Consider the following 19,197-nt stretch of genomic DNA (forward strand, 5'->3'; position numbering starts at 1 on the left):
CATAACTGGAATGACTATACAAGGAATGCATACCATTGTCCAAGGCTTGAGCTCCTAAGCATGAGAGCATAAGCAGGCAGAGAGGTGCTGAGGAGGGCAGAAGGCAGAAGGAGAACTGCTCACCACCCCCCAGTCTAATCTGCCATCCCACTGTACTGTAGTTACTGCCCATGCATAGCTCCCCATTCAGCATTCCCAATGTCAACCCTAAGCCAGGCTCTGATCCCCACATCCTCCTTCATCTTGAGGCAGGGCACGCACCAGCCTGGGCTTGGTTAGCAGAGCCTGGGCTGGGGCCTGTGGAGCAGCTCTAAAGTGCTGACGGAGCCCACCCCACCCAGAACCCCAGACTGGCAGTCAGCCCTGGCCCACCCCACTCCTGCTCACCCACGACCACCAAGCCCAAATGGCTCATTCCCATTTTTAGAATCTCCTTTCCAGACAAACATATCGGACTATATGATTTTTAAGCACATTCCAAGTTGAGGCTTCCCAGACACGGCCTGTCCTTCATCATCAGTATCATAACTAAATCTGAAGCTCAACAAATCTCAACTATCATGTCATCCCACTATCTATTAATGGCCATCCCACTATCTCTTGCTCTATTTGGTCCCTCACATCTTTGCCCTAAAAGGGCACTGTGTGAGAATAATAAACACTCACTTTCAGGCAGACCAGAGCCAGATATGCCCATACTTCAGCATTGTAATTGTTCAATGCATTGGCTTCAGAGAGAGCATCCTCAGCCTCTGTTAGCTCCTCCAGCTTGACCAAAAAAAAAAAAAAAAGACATATGAGTTGTTAAGTCAAAGTGGTTTTTACTTAAGCCAGCTTGAGTCAGCTTAGCTGAAAACACTACATCCAAATAACGTTGGTGTACGTGACCCATACTAACAGTTTTCAACTTATTTTATTTTTAGCAATGGATATCTTTCTTCAAGCAAAATATTATGTGGTGGCTCAGCATATAAAATAGTAAAAGTAGAACTGCTCTGATTAAAAAGCCAGATAGGAGTCTGGAGCCCTGCTTGCTAGGCTTTCATCTTATACCCCTGTGTTCCTCCTTATCTTTATAGCAGGCACATCTGGGCATCCATGAACCACAGAGCTTCAGGCGCCAGGGCTGGAAAGTCAGAAGTCCTCACTATCATGTGTGCATCATTCAGTGATTTCCCCATGCACCGTGGGTTGCCAAATACATTTGTAGTTTTTTCCTTTATGTTATGCATCCCTTTCTTAAGGTTAAAGTCCTATTAGCCTGTCAAAATATTGTTCAGAAAGCTTCCTTTACCCTAAAATTAGTCATTAAGCACAATCTTGAGGAAGCAATACAATATTCAGAGACTCTAGGGTGCTTCCTGAGCTCTGGGAACATGAATATCATTACTGCTTCCTAAAACTGTGAGTTTGCTTTGTAAAATCTTCCAAAAGGCTACCTAAAGAAAGAACAAGGTCTTCCTCTCCCCAGTAAAGTAGCTCTTCATTTTTTCTGTTTTCGGAAAGAAAATAATGGGTTTCTAGGCCCAAGACAATATGAAGAATGGCCTTTCAGCAATGCCCATACCTTGGCCCACACTTTAAACATCCCTGAGATATTGATTCATTATTCAATCAACCAATATTGCTAAGGATTTACTCTGTGTCAGGCAGTATGCTAGATACTGGGAATAAAAAAATAAAATACAATCTCTGCCCTCAGAGTTCACTGACAGATATGTTAAAAAATAAAACAAAATGAAAACTCAAACATATAAATTGTTCCAATACAGAATAAACATTTCTATATAAATGTTCTATATAAATTCTAAATAAATAAAAATTTCTGTAATAAATGCATATATATGATCTAGCAAAGGGACAAAGGAAAATAGGAATAATTCTACCCTGAGATTAAAGGATGGCTTCTGAGAAGAAACACTGCTAAAATGAATCTTGAAAGATAAATAGGAGTTAGCTATACAAGGTGAAGAAAGGCATTCTAGGTAAAGGAATATCATACACAAAGGCATGGAGACATAAGAGCCTGGCGTGCTCAGAAAACTCTTAAGTATGCCTGTGTGGCTGGAGAAAAGAGAGAGAGAAGGGAAAATAAAGGAACTGCTAAGACTAGAGTTAGGCAGAGACCAGATCGTATATACTCATTCAAAGGAATCTGAATTTTATTCTGAAACAGGTAGCCATTGAAGGGTTTAAGTAGGGGAGTAACATTATGTTGCATATTTTAAATACCACTTTGATAACAATGAGGGAAATGAATTGAGGGAGGACAGGCGGGGATGAGGCTTGAATTAGAGCAGTAAAAGAGGGATGGAGAAAAGACAATAGACTCAAGAGACATTTAGGAGACAAAATCAATAATATATTTGATGCCTCATTAAAAGTAATAGTAGTAGTAGACTAGGATAGCTTTTAAGTTTCTGGCTTGGCTGATTGGGTTGATTATAGTCCCCTTCACCAAGATAGAGAATACAGGAGAAGGTATTGAAACTGGCTCAACACAAGGTTGACATAAGGGAAGCCATATTGTAGAAAAGAGACCACGTTGTAACTTTGAGTGACCTCTGACTAACCCAGCTGGATTTGCACCCTCCAGGAGATCCATGTGTTCTGTAGATTTTATGACCCCTGCTAGTGCATACACCTCCCAGCTGCAACAAGACGATAACTTTATTCTTTTGAGTTCCTTAGGAACGTGACGACCCCACAAACAGAGAGTCTATGCTGACAGCCATCATCAATGAAAACTGAAAGATCTGGTGTGGCCACTCCCAGTCTGTAACACCAGAGGGTCAACATTCCTAATCTCCTTCCCTATAACCCACTGGCCTATATAACTGCTTCAAGATTCTGTGCTCCCTTAGGATGGTTCTTTTGGATATTAGTCAGCCATCTTCCCTCTTGCTAGCAAGCTGTAATAAAATGCTTTTTCTGCCACCATCTTGCCTCTTGACAATTGGCTTTTGTCTCGCGGTGAGGAGATCGTGCCCTTTGTGTGGTAACAGTACAGGCTTAAGGAATGTGAGAATCCTTCAGAGATAGGTTATATCTTGGATATGTTTACACTTTGAGGTGTCTAGATAACTGTCAAATGGAGTTGTCCATTACATTGTTCAATATAAGCATCAGAACTTGAAAAGTGTTGTGAACTGAAGCTTTAATATTCATGAGCACAAATGGTAGTTAAGAACACTGGGGTAGATGATATTTCTTAGGGACAATAAATAAGATAACAGGAGAAGAGGGCTAACTATAGATCCCAGGGAGACCCAACAGATTTATGGCGGGTAAAAGACGATGAACAAGCAAAAAAGGCTGAGAATGAGCTACCAGAGAAGAAAGCACAGAAGTGGAAGGATGTGAAAGCAGTATTGTGGAAGTCAAGGGAAGAGAAGGCTTCAGGAAGGAAGTGGTTAACAGGGTTAAGTGCCACAGAGACTTCATCTAAGTGTCTACCGCATTTAGCAACTAGGATGTTATAGGGGACTTCTACCAGAGAAGTTTCAGCAAAGCAGTAAGAAGTACACACCTAATTGTAATGGAGTGAGGGTAAATGGGACCTGGGAAATGAATAGATAGTTCATAAGTAAAGAAAAACATGTATCACATGATTTCAACCTCATTAGTGATAAAAATGCAAATACCTATCAAATCAGCAAATGGTAATGCCCATTGTTGATGAGGTAACAGTAAAATGGATTCTCCTACCTTCTGGCAGAGTATAAATAAGTATATAGCCTTTCTAGAAGGCAGGTTGACACTGTAATTTAAAGACTTTAAAAAATTTTGACATTTAAAAAGTTTTTAAGAATGTATCCTAAGGAAATAATCAAAATTAAGCACAGAGATTTATGTCCAAGAATATTTATCTCAGCTTTATTTATAATAGTATGATTGTAGAAACTAATAACATGTCCAATAATAAGTAATTGGTCAAATAAATTATGGCATATCCACACATAGGCATAGTACAACTCAAACATTGATTGGAGGGGAGTAGCCAGAGATTACTTGGACATCTTAGAGGTAGGGCTTAACTCAAGTTTTTTTGTTTATGTCTTAATGAAAATCCTTATTTATTTATTTTTGGTGAGGGAGATTGGCTGTGAGCTAACATCTATAGCCAATCTTTCTCTTTTTGCTGGAGAAGAGTGGCCCTGAGCTAACATCTGTGCCAGTCTTCCTCTATTTTGTATGTGGAACACCGCCACAGCATGACTTGATGAGTGGTATGTAGGTCCACACCTGGGATTCGAACCCATGAACCCTGGGCTGCTGAAACAGAGCACGCAAACTTAACCACTATGCCACCAGGCTGACCCTCGATGAAAATATTTTTTACGCTACTCAAATAGAGTATGACTTATGCTGAATAATTTGTATAGTTGGTTTCTTGTACTTTTGACAATGCTGTCAGGTTTCTAACAGCTACAAATATTTTACATCCTCTCTTGTAAGGTCGAGCAGGGAGGCACATGGCATACACATAAGTGACCCCATGTCCCAGTTGGCCTGGGACAGCTTCTGTGTCCCAGTGTAATTATTAATAGCACCCTTTTCATTCTCAGAAATGTCTGGGTTTGTATGAAAAATTACATGGTCACCTTACTTAAACATCAAAACCAGGGAACACTATGCCGTCATCAAAACTCATGTTTTAGACTATTTGGTGATGTGAGAAGATACGAATGCCATATTGTTAAGAAGAAAAAAGATTACAAAGCAGTAAATATATTATTTACAACTTTATACATTAAAATTGCCTTCATATATATATGATAAAAGACTGGAGGAAAATACATTCAAATGTTAACAGTGGCTATCACTGAGTAGTGGGATTATGAATACATTTACGTTTTCTTCATATTGTGCATCTTCCAAATTTTCTATAATGAACATATATTACCTTTATGGCTAAAAAAACAGCAATGAGGAAGAGGAGACAAAGAATATAGACAACTCTTGGTTAAGGGTGAGAACCAGGAAGGCTGTTGTTATTGTTGTTGTTTAATTAGGGAAAAGTATGGGGAAACAGCTGATTGAGAAGGAAAAGTTAAAAATGTAAATCAAGGAGAAAGAAAAAAATGAAGACAATCAAGTATTAGGAAAAAAGGAGCGAGACAGAATCAAGAATACACATGAAGAAATTAGACAAGAACAGCAGGACGTATGCCTCTTTCAAAGATTGGAAGAAAGGAGGGAAGAGTGACTAGGGAGTTTTTAGGGCTGGTGGAGCAAAAGGTCTACCAAAAGCTGTAGTAGCAGCTCCTCCTGAATACAGAAGGACCACAGAGCTTAATAAATACCAGTTAATTTCTTTAATTAAATTGAGTAGATTCTTCGGATCTCATACCACTTTTTTTCTTACAGATAACATCATAAAACTATGAGCTTCTGTACCAAATAACATGAAACTTCTTATTACATAGCTTCCTGATTCAGGCTTTTGTGGGATTTTGAAAGAATGTTTTATTTTTCTAGTTCAGCTTGACCTTCAGTCTACTGAACAACTTTGAAGAGCAACTATTCACCAGAGAAGGCTGCCCCGATTGCCATCCCACCATCATCACAAATTCCCAGGGTGCCTGGAAGACCAAGGAATCAAGGTCAGCTGTGTGAAGGCCTAGTCTCAAGCCTTTATCCTCTTACCCGATAACAGGCAATTCCCAGTCCAAGCCAGGTAAGGCAGGAAGGTGATCTCTTACAGGCTTGCAGGTAGGTTTTCTTTGCCTTTTCGTACTGTAGGAAGAAAGCACCACTAAGCTATTGTTCTTCTGGAAGCTTCAAACACTGCATTGTTAGGATAATAATGGGACTTCTGTAGTTGCACTCCAGACTAATCTGAGTTAAATGAGTCCTTAGATTATATGTTTTTTAAGACAATTTTTAGAGCAGTTTTAGGTTCACAACAAAATTGAAAGGAAAGTACAGAGATTTCCCATATACTCTGTGTCCCCACACGTGCATAGCCTCTCCCATTATCAATATCCCCCACCAGAGTGGTACCTTTGTTACAACTAATGAACCTACAGTGACACATCATCATCACCCAAAATCCATAGTTTATCTTGGGATTCATCTTTGGTATTGTACATTTTATGCTTTGGACAAACGTATAACGACATGTTCCATCATTAGAGTATTTTCACTGCCATAAAAATCTGGTGTGCTCCATCTATTGATCAGTGCACTTCCCCCAACCCCTTGAAACCACTGATCTCTTTACTGTGTCCATAGCTTTGCCTTTTCCAGAATGTCATACTGTTAGAATCATGCAGTATGTAGCCTTCTCAGACTGTCTTCTTCTACTTAGTAATATACATTTAAGGTTACTTTATGTTTTTTCATGGCTTATCTCTTATTAGTGCTGAGTAATATTCTATTGTCTGGATGTATCACAGTTTATTTATTCACCTACTGAAGGACATCTTGGTTGCTTCCAAGTTGGCCATTATGAATAAAGCTACTATAAACATCTGTGTGCAAGCTTTTGTGTGGACATAAGTTTTCAACTCGTTTGGGTAAATACCAAGGAGCAAAATAACTGCATTGCATGGTAAGAATATTTTTAGTTTTGTAAGAAATCGCCAAACTGTTTACCAAAGTGGCTGTACCATTTTTCATTCCCACCAGCAATGAATAAGTGTTCCTGTTGCTCTACATCCTCGCCAGCATTAGATGTTGCCAGTGTTCCAGATTTTGGCCAGATTTTGGTGTGTAGTTGTATCTCATTGTTATTTTAATTTGCATTTCCCAGATGACATATAATGTGGAATGTGTTTTTGCTTATTTGCTGTCTGTATATCTTCTTTGGTGACGTGTCTTTTAAGGTCTTTGTGCCATTTTTTAATCAGGTTGTTTGTTCTCTTATTGTTGAGTTTTAAGAGTTCTTTGTATATTTTGGATGACAGTCCTTTTTCAAATGTGTCTTTTGCAAATATTTTCTCCCAGTCTGCGGCTTGTCTTCTCATTCTCTTCATTGTCTTTTGCAGAACATCAAATTTTTAATTTCAATGAAGTCCAACATCAATTTTTTTTTTCATGAATCACGGCTTTGGTGTTGTATCTAAAAAGTCATCACCATATCCAATGTCATGTAGGTTATGTTAACTTCTAGGCATTTTATAGTTTTACATTTTACATTTAGGTCTATGATCCATTTTGAGTTAATTTTTGTGAAGGGTGTAAGGTCTGTGTCTAGATTCATTTATTTTGCTGCTTCTTCTCCCCAAAGCCCCACAGTACATAGTTGTATATTCTAGTTGTAGGTCCTTCTGCTTGTGCTCTGTGGGACTCCACCTCAGCACGGCTTGATGAGCGGTGCCATGTCTGCACTCAGGATCCCAAGCAGTGAAACCCTGGGCCACAGAAGTGGAGCATGCAAACTTAACCACTAGGCCACGGGGCTGGCCCCTAGCTCCATTTTTGTTTGTGTGGATGTCTGCTTGTTCTACCATCATTTATTGAAAAGACTATCTTTGTTCCATTGTATTGCCTTTGCTCCTCTGTCAAAGACTAGTTGACTATATTTATGTGGGTCTATTTCCAGGTTCTCTATTCTGTTCTGCTGATCTATTTGTCTATTCTCTCAGCAATACCATACTGTCTTGACTAGTGTAGCTTTATAGTAAGTCTTGAGGTCAGGTAGGGTCAGTCCTCCACATTTCTGTTTCTCTTTCAATATTGTGTTGGCTATTCTGGACTTGGATTATATTTTTACATCTATTTTAAGGGAGCTATCACAAGAAGACTTGTGTGAGGAGAAGGATAGATCAAATTAAAGGGCAGACTTTGATGTGAAAGCAGTTCCAAAGATGTTCATAGTCTTTATAAGAGTTGAGGCATGGAGGTATATTGACAGTGTTGGGTAACCACAATGATTACCTGAATTCTACTCAGATTTTGTGGATTACCACCTTTAAACTAAAAGTGACATCATATGGTGGGATGACAGATATAGAAACTCTGAACTAAGGGGTATAGTTGATAGAGGCTCATTATTCTGAGAGTCTGTTCTCTTATTCTAAGAGCTCTTAGAAGCTCTCAGTAGTAGGAGACATTTAGAAAAACGAAAAAAAAAATCTTCCAAAAGAGGTAGCCTTCAAAGGACCACTCCTTGTCTTGTATCTCCAATGTGAGAGATGGAACTATAGCTGAGCCTCAGCAAATAGCCTAGGAACTGTTTGCAAAGCGACTGTGTAAGTCAGCAGCTCTGTGAAGATGCAGCTTGCAATGACATCAGAAGAAAACTTTTTCTTATTTACTTCACTGCAATACGATAGTGATTTTTCTCTCTCAAGCCTATGTGAGGCTTCTTACTTAAATTATAAGGCATTGTAACTTCTTCTTGCTCTTTTTGTTTCATTTTAAATAGAAAGAGGATTGGGTGCCATGTGGGGAGAAATGAAATGAAATCAAAACAAAAGCATGGAATCAAAAGGCCTTTGGCAGAATGTTGATAACCGTTGAAGTGGGATGATGTGTCCATGCTGCTTCACCCTACTACAGTCATGTGCTGCATAACAATGTTTCAGTCAATGACGGACCACATATACGATGGTGGTTCCATAAGATTAGTACCATATAGCCTAGGCGTGTAGTAGGCTATACCAACTAGGTTTGTATAAGTACACTTTATGATGTTTGCACAATGATAAAATCGCCTAATGACACATTTCTCAGAATATATCCCCATCATTAAGCAATGAATGACTGTATTGTGTTTTCTTTGTATGTATTTGAAATTTTCCATAAAAGAAAGTTTCTTTTAGAAGACCTTGGGGTACTTCCTAAAATATGGAGAGGAATTGCTAACGAGCCAGGTCAGAGTGACCTGTGGAATGGGTTTAGCTGAATTAAATGTAACCCTTCGTTTTGAGGAGGAAGTTTGGAGAAGTTCTTTTGAAGCCCATGAAACTTTGTTAGTTAACTCAAGCTAAGAATGTTTCTACTACTGCTAATAAAAGAAACTTAGCTAAAATAACATTTACTGAGGTCTTAACTTTTTAGTAGCATAATGGTTAAAACCACAGACTCTAGTAATAGACTGCCTGGGTTTGAATCTTGCTTCTATTAATTAGTAGTTATCTGATGTGGGGCAAGTCACTTTACCTTTGGATGTAAAACTGTCATTATCATATTACTATTTTTAGTCCACATAGATGGATGTTAATGCTTGAAGTGTTATCAGGTCCCAGACCATGACCTGATTTACATAGTTACTCTCTATCCTCTATCCCTCACCTCTTTCTCTTCCAGATAGATGTGCCCCAGTCTCAGGAAGATGAAGTGCATCTCAGCAGCATCCACTACAAAACTAATGGTTCGCTCATAACATGCCTTGGCCTCAGCATGATTTCCACTCAGAAAATAGAGATGGCCCTTCACGCCCCAGACGTTAGGGTTCTGAGAAAGTGAAGAACAAGTAGTACATGAGATGAGGTGATATTTACAAGTACATTAATGATCTTTGTTTAACATTTAAATTTAGATTAAGTCCATTTTCTTTTTCTAATAGCACTCAATTAGAAAGAGGGCCATTCAGCATTGGGAGATATTTTTCGAGGTATGCCCTCTCACTTCTTTCTTGCATTTTTCAAAGCCATTTTGTCTTGGGGGTAAATATTGAGAAAAACATTCAAGCATAACCATGATAGTATTCATAATGAGAAAACAGAAATCCAGAAAACTTGAAATAGATAAACCATCTGATAAAGAGCTGTCGTTAGCCTTTTCTTTGCCCTTTGCAAAACTCATGATTGCTTAATAAAAACAAATGGGAGGAAATAGATTGATGAGTTTTCTGACAGTTGATGACCCACACCTCTGGTAACCAGAAATCTACCTGTGGGTGACATGACCACCTTTAAGAAAGCTTGCTTGCCCCTTCTCCAAACTACACTCAAGGGGCCCTAGCAAAAGTTATTACCAGGTAGTCCATCTGGGCTGCTTGTTGAAGGTATTCCTCTGCCTTGGCAAAGTCCTTCTTGAGAAGGTGTGTCTGGGCCAGCACCAAATAATACTCACAGCTGGGGCCTCCTTGAGGGCATAACAGCTCATGTGCAAGCACTCTATGCACATACTGCAAGGAAAAAATCACATTATGAGGAACGTGTAAATAGCTGCATTATGTCAGTTCCACAGTTGTCGTGCTTGAAGATTCTGTCTCTGGTAATAAATAATAAGGAACATATTATAGGGGCTGGACCGGTGGTACAGCAGTTAAATGTGCACATTCCACTTTGGCAGCCTGGGGTTCATCAGTTCGGATCCCGCGTGCAGACGTGGCACCGCTTGGCAAGCCATGCTGTGGTAGGCGTCCCACATATAAAGTAGAGGAAGATGGGCACGGATGTTAGCTCAGGGCCAGTTTTCCTCAGCAAAAAGAGGAGGATTGGCAGCAGTTAGCTCAGGGCTAATCTTCCTCAAAAAAATAAAATAAAATAAGGAACATATTATAGAATGAAATGATTATCAACTTCAAAAGGTTAGAGGTGAATTATAAACATTCAGCATATCATGGTTCCCTTACCAGCTATTCACTTAGTCACCAAATGTAGGCATTTCCAAGTGAATAATCTGCAGTGTTGCACCATTCTGGTGTTGCTGGCCATCACACTAGATGGGTTTTAGCCTGTATCTGTTACGCAACAGACAAAGGCACTTCATCAACCACCCCATTTACACATGAGGTAACATTTTCGGGAAGCTGTAATTGTAAGGAAACTTAAGTGAGGCAAAACTTTCCTTTCTAAAATTCTAGACTTAGGATCTTAGAAGCATAAATGTTTGTTTCTGACACACTCTCAAACATTTCTTATGTTCACCAGTTTTATACTTTGGGCTATTCTTTGTTTTTAATACTACATAAGGCCTGCAAATTTGACAAAATCATATGTCCTTGCTAAGCAGACAAGGAAATCCTTCTTTTCCTGTCTCTCTGTTTCCATCTCAGCCTATAATTTGAAATTTCCACTAACACTTCTTTGGAAAATATTAGGAGGAGGCTCAGCAGCTGTTCCCTCTACCTGCATTGTGGCTGTTTGACATGGGTGGATACTGACTTATAAGGGAGGCAGAGAGCCTGTGTCTCTATTGGGAAAGCTTTAATGTGGCCCACTCCTGCACAGTTCATAATTCTTGCCCTTTCTTGAGGTTGTCTACCCTCAAGTGGAGCGTGCACTCTGCAGGGCAAACTCTCTTGGCTCCTGGATCTTTCTCTCTTTCCTACTTCTTGCTTCATGGATATATTTTTGTTTCCCATATGGTAGGTAGACCTCACAGGATGCTCTTCTTCTCTGAGAGGAAGGAGGCTGCAATTCTCCAGCTGTTCCACCTGTGACTGCATGGGTAAGTCAAATCTGGAACCAACCACATCTCTAGCCCAGTATTACCAATAAAAAAATTTAATATATTTATGCCCCCATATAGCACTGTGTATCTGTTTCCAATTGGCTCAGAACCTAGAAGGGAAGAAGGGCACAATTAGGCTCCTATGAACCCCCAACACTCATATAAGTTCCTGTAATAAAGTGGCATCAGGCTACATATGACTTAGAGTCTGATTTTGCTTCTGATGGTATTCTAGAGGGAGTATGCTTGCAATGAAGTCTTTTGATGCTCTCTGCAGAGAATGATTCATATTTGGATGTTCATCCCATTGGGCCTATGGTGTGCTCGCAAAAGCATATTTGATTTCTGCCTCATACATATATTTTTTTTCTTCTTCTCCCCAAAGCCCTCCAGTATATAGCTGTATACTCTAGTTGTAAGTGCCTCTAGTTATGCTATGTGGGACACCACCTCAGCATGGCCTGATGAGTGGTGCCATGTCCGTGCCCAGGATCCAAAACAGCAAAACCCCAGGCCACCGAAGCAGAGCATGTGAACTTAACCACTTGGCCACAGGGCTGGTGCCTGCATCATACATATTTAAGCTTGCAAAGATAGCACTATGGATAGAATAAGTAGTTCACTAAAATCTTTCCATCTGTTTGCTCTTTTCCAAATATTCTGACCTGCACAGCATTGACCTTCATCAAGAAGCGTATGGTTTCCATGAAGATGGTAGTAGGAGTTTGGGAAATACCATAAGTGGTGGGATGCAGAAAAGTCGATGAATCTTGACATTTGGATGTTTCTGAAAATATTATAAGAATAGACGATTAGAGGATTGACATTAGCAACATGGCAGAGTGAGCTGTTTCCTTTGTCTCCCCCTCTTTTGAACTACAACTACATGGACATTCACTGATCAATGGAGGAAGCCCACAAAGCACAAGAGGACAACTGAGAGACACATGCAGCTATACATCTGAAGGTGGACGGACTGGTCCCCCAGGAAGTGGAAGAGATAGGTGAGCATGTCCTGTTCTCCCCAAGTAGCCCTGTGCACACACAAATTGCTTTTCAGCCTGATGTGCAAGCACCCCAAAAGTGGGAACAAGCACTGGGGCGACTGTAGGAGGAGGCGGTGGTAACCCCTGCCTGCACTCGTGATCACTGTTGCTCTCCTGGTGAGGAGGAGGAGCCCACCAGGCCCCTGTGCCACCAAGGAGCAACCCTAGCCTGGGACCCAGCAAGGAAGCCCTGCCCACCAAGCACAGTGGCCCCATGGACTGCAAATGAGACCACAGCAAATCTACACAATAGGGCAAGCACACCCCTGGCTCAAGTGAGCACTCATAGTGCTGCTGAGCCCTGAAAGAGGGAATGTGTCCTGGGAGGCTGTGGGAAGTGGTGCCACAACCTTGAGCCTGCTGGGGTTCACCTTCCTGGTGGGGAAGGGGAGTTCATTGTGCCCCTGCAGTGCCAAGGAATGGCCCTAGCCTGGGTCCCAGAGAGAAAGCCCCACCTGCCAAGCACAGCAGCCCTGTGCACCTCAAGGAGAGACCGCAACAGATCTATACACTGGGGCAAACACAGCCCAGGCCTGCATGCACAAGCACTCATAGTGCTGCTGAGCCCCCAAAGAGGGAACGTGTCCTGGGCAGCTGTGGGAAGAGGCAGCGGTACCTTTTAGCCTGCTGGTGATCACTTTCCTGGTGGGGTGGGAGAGTTCATAGTGCCCCTGAGGCACCAAAGAGTGGCCTTAGCTCTGTCCAGCAAGGAAGCCCCGCCCACCAAGCACAGTCCACACAAGCACCTGAACACACCCCAGGCTAGGGCAAGCACCCATAATAGACCCACAGCCTCCAGCAGACAGGGTGGGGCCAGAAACTCTGCTCCTGCTTCCCCCTAGGGGTAACAGGTGGAATCTCTGACCTAAGAATACCACAAATGCCTGGACAAAAGATTAGTTCATCAAGCACCATAAGAAACTGCAGCAACAATTCAGACCAGAAACAAAATGACAATTCTCCAGAAACCAACCCTGAAGACACAGAAATTTACAACCTAAGTGACAGAGAATTCAAAATACCTGTCATAAGGAAACTCAATGACTTACAAGAAAACATAGAAAGACAATTCAAGAAGCTCAGCAGTAAAATGAATCTCTTCACCTAAGAGATTGAAACTATGAAAAAAAATCAAGCAGGAATTCTGGATATGAAAAAAAAATAATGAAATAAAAATAATCTAGAATCATTAAGAAATAGAACAGATCTTATGGAGGAAAGAATTAGTCTTCTAGAGGATAAAAATGTAGAAATTCTATAGGTGGAGGAGGAGACAGAACCAAGGTTTTTAAGAAATGAAGGAATTCTTTGAGAAATATCTGACTCAATAAGGAAAAGCAACATAAGGATTATAGGTAATCCAGAGGGAGAAGAGAGGGATAAAGGAGCAGAGAGCTTGTTCAACAAAATAATTTCTGAGAACTTCCCAAACGTGGGGGTGGTTCAGGATTTAGAAATAAATGAAGCTAATAGAATGCCCAACTTCATCAATGCTAAAAGACCTTCTTCAAGGCATTTAATGGTAAAAATGGCAAAAGTTAATGATAAAGAAAAAAATATTAGGGAGTGATGTCAGTGTCATGGTGGAGTGAGCTTGCCCGGGACTCTCTCCCCTCCAACATACAACAAAAAAGAGTAACCATATTCCAACAGAAAATAACCTAAAAGCACAGGAATCCTCGGAGAGTCATGGCAGCCACACGACTGAGCGTGGAGAGGCTGGAGCCCCCCGCAGAGGAGCTGGGACAGGGTAAGAGGGAACTTCGCTCACTTCGCTCCCTCTCCTAAAGACTATGGCCGCTGCCTCAGGAGGCTCCCCTAGAGACTGGGATTGCTGCCAGGGGCGAGGGAAAGAGTGGGGGAGGGGCTGCACATCAAGGGATCATTGAGAACTCCCACTGCCCGTGCAGTGGAAACCCTCTAATGGGGGACAGCTTTCACGTGGGGAAACCCCAGCAAGCCAGGGCCCCAGGAGACCAGAGAGTGAGTTGATCCGAATTGAGGTCGCTGTGCATGAGAAAGTGCCCCTCCTCCGGCAACCCGTGCTGCCTGCCACCATGGTGGCTGAAGGTGGAGGGCTAAGAATGCGTGGCTCTTGACCCCCATCTAGTGACGACAGGCTGTAACTGCTACCGAAAAATAGCATCATGCACAAAAACTGCTCCTCTACCATCCAGCAATTTATAAGAGCTCCAGTCCAAAAGGAAAACAATAAAAACACACAAGTATGTCCTAAGGAATTGGAAATAGATAAACTAAGTGAAGATGACTTCAAAACAGCTATCATCAAAATGCTCAATGAGATAAAGGGAAATATAGAGAAACAAGTCAACGAGCTCTGGAGTTACTTCACAAAAGAGATTGAAACTATAAAGAAGAATCAATCACAAATACTACAGATGAAAAATACAATGGATCAGATAAGACAGAATACGGATTCCCTGAATGACCGTGTAGACACCATAGAGGAGCAAATTAGCATAATCGAAGATAGACAGGCAGAATGGCTCCAGACAGAGGAAGAAAGAGAACTAAGAATTAAAAAAACTGAAGAGGATCTCTGAGAAATAGCTGACTCAATGAGAAAATGCTACTTAAGAATAATCAGTATTCCTGAGGGCATGGAAAAGGAAAATGGAACAGAAAGCGTGCTCAACAAAATAATAGAAGAGAACATCCCAAAGCTTGGGATTGAGAGAGAAATATGTGTGGAGGAAGTTTTCAGATCTCCTAGATTTATCAACGTAAAAAGACCTACTGCAAGGCATATAGCAGTAAAAATGGCAAAAATGAACGACAAAGAAAGCATTCTCAGGGCAGCAAGGCAGAAGAAAATAACCTACACAGGAACGCCTATCAAACATTCAGCAGGTTTCTCTACAGAAACCTTATAAGCTAGGAGAGATTGTAGTGACATATGCAAAACTTTAAAGGATAAAAATCTTCAGCAAAGAAAACTCTATCCAGCAAAAATATCCTTGAGATATGAGGGAGAAATTAAATCTTTTCCAGACAAACAAAAGCTAAGGGAATTCGTAGTCACAAGACCTTCACTACAAGAAATCCTCAAGAAGGCTCTCATACCTGAAAAAAGAAAAAAAGGGAGAAAGGGGCCACAAAACACAGAGTAGGGAGACAGATAGAATTGGAATAGGAGAGCAAATATTCAACTATAGCATTAGGATAAAGGGAAGTAAATCACCAAAGCAAAGACAATCTTATCACTCTAACCACAAACTCACAACACAGGTTGGAATAAGAGATGAAAATAATAATTTAGGAGGGGAGGAGGAAAGGGACTGAAACAGCCTAGGCTAAGGAAGTAAGAGACCACCAGAAAATGGACTGTTATACACGAGATTCTGAATACAAACTTCAGGGTAGCCACTAAATTAAAAAACAGAAGAGAGACACAAAACAAGTAAGGAAAAACCTAAGAAACCCAGCATAAAGAAATTGCAGAAGTGAATGGGTAGGCTAAATCACACAGGACAAGAAACAAAGGAAACACAGGAAAACCGGAAAACGAGCAACAGAATGACAGCATTAAGCTCTCATGCATCAATACTGACCCTCGATGTAAACAGATTGAACTCTCCCATAAAGAGACACGGAGTGGCAAAATGGATTAAAGAACAAGATCCAACAATTTTTTGCCTCCAGGAAACACACCTCAGTTCCAAGGACAAACATATGATCAGAGTGAAGGGGTGGAAGACAATACTCCAAGCAAACAGCAAGCAAAAGAAAACAGGTGTCGCACTACTTAGACAAAACAGACTTCAAGATAAGGCGGGTAAAGAGAGACATAGAGGGCCAATATATAATGATCAGAGGGACACTTCATCAAGAAGAAATAACGCTTATAAATATCTATGCACCCAACACAGGACCACCAAAGTTCATAAAGCAACTATTAACAAACCTAAAAGAAGATAACAAAAATAACACAATAATAGTAGGGGACCTCAACACCCCACTCACATCAATGGACAGATCATCCAGACAGAAAATCAACAAAGAAACAGTGGATCTAAACGAAAAGCTAAAACAGTTGGACTTAATAGACATATATAGAAAACTCCATCCAAAAACAGCAGAACACACATTCTTCTCAAGTGCGCACAGAACATTCTCAAGGAGAGACCATATGTTGGGAAACAAGGCGAGCCTCTATAAATTTTAAAAAATAGAAATGATAACAAACATCTTCTCTGATCATAATGCTATAAAGCTAGAAATTAATTACAAGAAAAAAGCTGAGAAAGGGACAAAGATGTGGAAACTAAACAGTATGCTATTGAAGAAGCAACGGACCATTGAAGAAATTAAAGAAGAAATAAAAAATATCTGGAGACAAATGAAAATGATAACATGGCATACCAACTCATACGGAATGCAGCAAAATCTATATTAAAGAGGGAAATTCATCGCAATACAGGCACACCTTAACAAACAAGAAAAATCCCAAATAAGCAATCTCAAATTACACCTAACTGAATTAGAGAAAGAAGAACAAACAAAGCCCAAAGTCAGCAGAAGGAGAGAAATAATAAAAGTCAGTGTAGAAATAAATGCTATTGAAACAAAAAAGGCAGTAGAAAGGATCAATGAAACAAAGAGCTGGTTCTTTGAGAAGATAAATAAAATTGACAAACCCCTAGCCAGTCTTACAAAGAAAAAAAGGGAGAAAGCTCAAATAAACAAAATCAGAAATGAAAGAGGAGAAATAACAACAGACTCTGCAGAAATACAATGGATTATAAGAGAATACTACGAAAAACTATATGCCAACAGAATGGATAACCTAGAGGAAATGGATAAATTCTTGGACTCCTACAATCTCCCAAAGCTCACTCAAGAAGCAGCAGACAATTTGAACAGACCAATCACAAGGAAAGAGATTGAAACAGCCATCAATAGCATCCCAAAGAATAAAACCCCAGGACCAGATGGCTTTCCTGGGGAATTCTACCAAACTTTCAGAGAGGATTTAATACCTACCATTTGCAAGCTATTCCAAAAAAATTAGGGAGGATGGAACACTTCCTAACATATTCTACGAGGCCAACATCACTCTGATACCAAAGCCTGACAAGGACAGCACAAAAAAGGAGAGCTACAGGCCAATATCACTGATGAACATAGATGCAAAAATTCTCAACAAAATTTTGGTGACCCAAATTCAGCAATTCATCAAAAGGATCATACACCATGATCAAGTGGGATTCATACCACGGACACAGGGATGGTTCAACATCCGCAAATCAATCAACGTGATACACCACATCAACAAACTGAGGAATAAAAACCACATGATCATCTCAATAGATGCAGAGAAAGCATTTGACAAGATCCAACAGCCATTTATGATAAAAAGTCTTAACAAAAATGGGGGTAGAAGGAAATTACCTCAACATAATAAAGGCCATATATGACAAACCCACAGCCAACATCATACTCAATGGGCAAAAACTGAGCACCATCCCCATGAAAACAGGAATGAGAAAAGGATGCCCTCTATCACCACTCTTATTCAACATAGTACTGGAGGTTTTGGCCAGAGCAATTAGGCAAGAGAAAGGAATAAAAGGAATCCAAACAGGCAGTGAAGAAGTGAAACTCTCGCTGTTTGCAGACGACATGATCTTATATATAGAACACCCAAAAAAATCCATTGGAAAACTAATATAAATAATTAACAACTACAGTAAAGTTGCAGGGTACAGAGCCACCTTACAAAAATCAGTTGCTTTTCTATACTCCAATAATGAACTTGCAGAAAGAGAACTCAAAAATAGAATTCCATTTGCAATCGCAACTAAAAAAATAAAGTACCTAGGAATAAACTTAACCAAAGAGGTGAATGACCTATGCACTGAAAACTCTAAGACATTATTGAAAGAAATTGAAAAAGACATAAAGAAATTGAAAGATTTTCCATGTTCATGGGTTGGAAGAATAAACATATTTAAAATGCTAACATTTTAAAATATATGTTAACACATTAAATATATATTTAATATATATTTAATACATTCATAGATATAATATAAAACATTTAATATAAATATAATACATATTTAATATATATTTGACATATAATAAACATATTAAATATATGTTAATAAATAGTTAAATAACATTTTAATATAGTTAAAATAGTTAACATAGTTAAAATACTACCCAAAGCAATCTACAGATTCAATGCTATCCCAATCAGAATCCCAATGACTTTCTTCACAGAAATAGAACAAAGAATCCAAAAATGTATGTGGAACAACAAAAGACCCCAAATAGCCAAAGCAATCCTGAGAAAAAAGAACAAAGCTGGAGGCATGACAATCCCTGACGTCAAAACATACTAGAAAGCTATAGTAATCAAAACACTAGTGCTGGCACAAAAACAGACCAACAGATCCAATGGATCAGAATTGAAAGCCCAGAAATAAAACCACACATCTATGGACAGTTAATCTTTGACAAAGGAGCCAAGAACATACAATGGAGAAAGGAATGTCTCTTCAATAAATGGTGTTGGGAAAACTGGACAGCCACCTGCAAAAGAATGAAAGTAGACCATTATCTTTCGCCATACACAAAAATTAACTCAAAATGGATTAAAGATTTGAATGTAAGACCTGAAACCTTAAAACTCTTGGAAGAAAATATAGGCAGTACACTCTTTGACATTGATCTTAGCAACATCTTTTCAAACACCATGTCTACTCAGGCAAAGAAAACAAAAGAAAAAGTTAACAAATGGGACTACATCAGACTAAAAAGATTCTGCAAAGCA

The 19,197-nt window shown here is 39.9% G+C and overlaps 1 protein-coding gene across 10 annotated transcripts in view; it reads right to left on the reverse strand.

Annotated features, from left to right (window-relative positions):
* Positions 1-19,197, reverse strand: part of CFAP70 (cilia and flagella associated protein 70) — a 137,769-nt gene that overhangs the window by 8,545 nt on the left and 110,027 nt on the right. For 9 of the 10 annotated variants that reach the window (XM_070490088.1, XM_070490093.1, XM_070490078.1 and 6 more), the window contains 5 exons: positions 12,018-12,139; positions 9,929-10,081; positions 9,244-9,405; positions 5,650-5,739; positions 667-768 (listed from right to left, as the gene is read on the reverse strand). In XM_070490088.1, the coding sequence (XP_070346189.1) occupies positions 667-768; positions 5,650-5,739; positions 9,244-9,405; positions 9,929-10,081; positions 12,018-12,139 (629 nt within the window). Of the gene's footprint in view, positions 1-666; positions 769-5,649; positions 5,740-9,243; positions 9,406-9,928; positions 10,082-12,017; positions 12,140-18,901; positions 18,957-19,197 lie in introns of all 10 variants that reach the window. The other variant, XR_011495666.1, reaches the window with a different exon arrangement.

This window comes from Equus asinus, chromosome 2 (assembly GCF_041296235.1).
Source record: "Equus asinus isolate D_3611 breed Donkey chromosome 2, EquAss-T2T_v2, whole genome shotgun sequence".
In the NCBI taxonomy this organism is placed as follows: domain Eukaryota; kingdom Metazoa; phylum Chordata; class Mammalia; order Perissodactyla; family Equidae; genus Equus; species Equus asinus.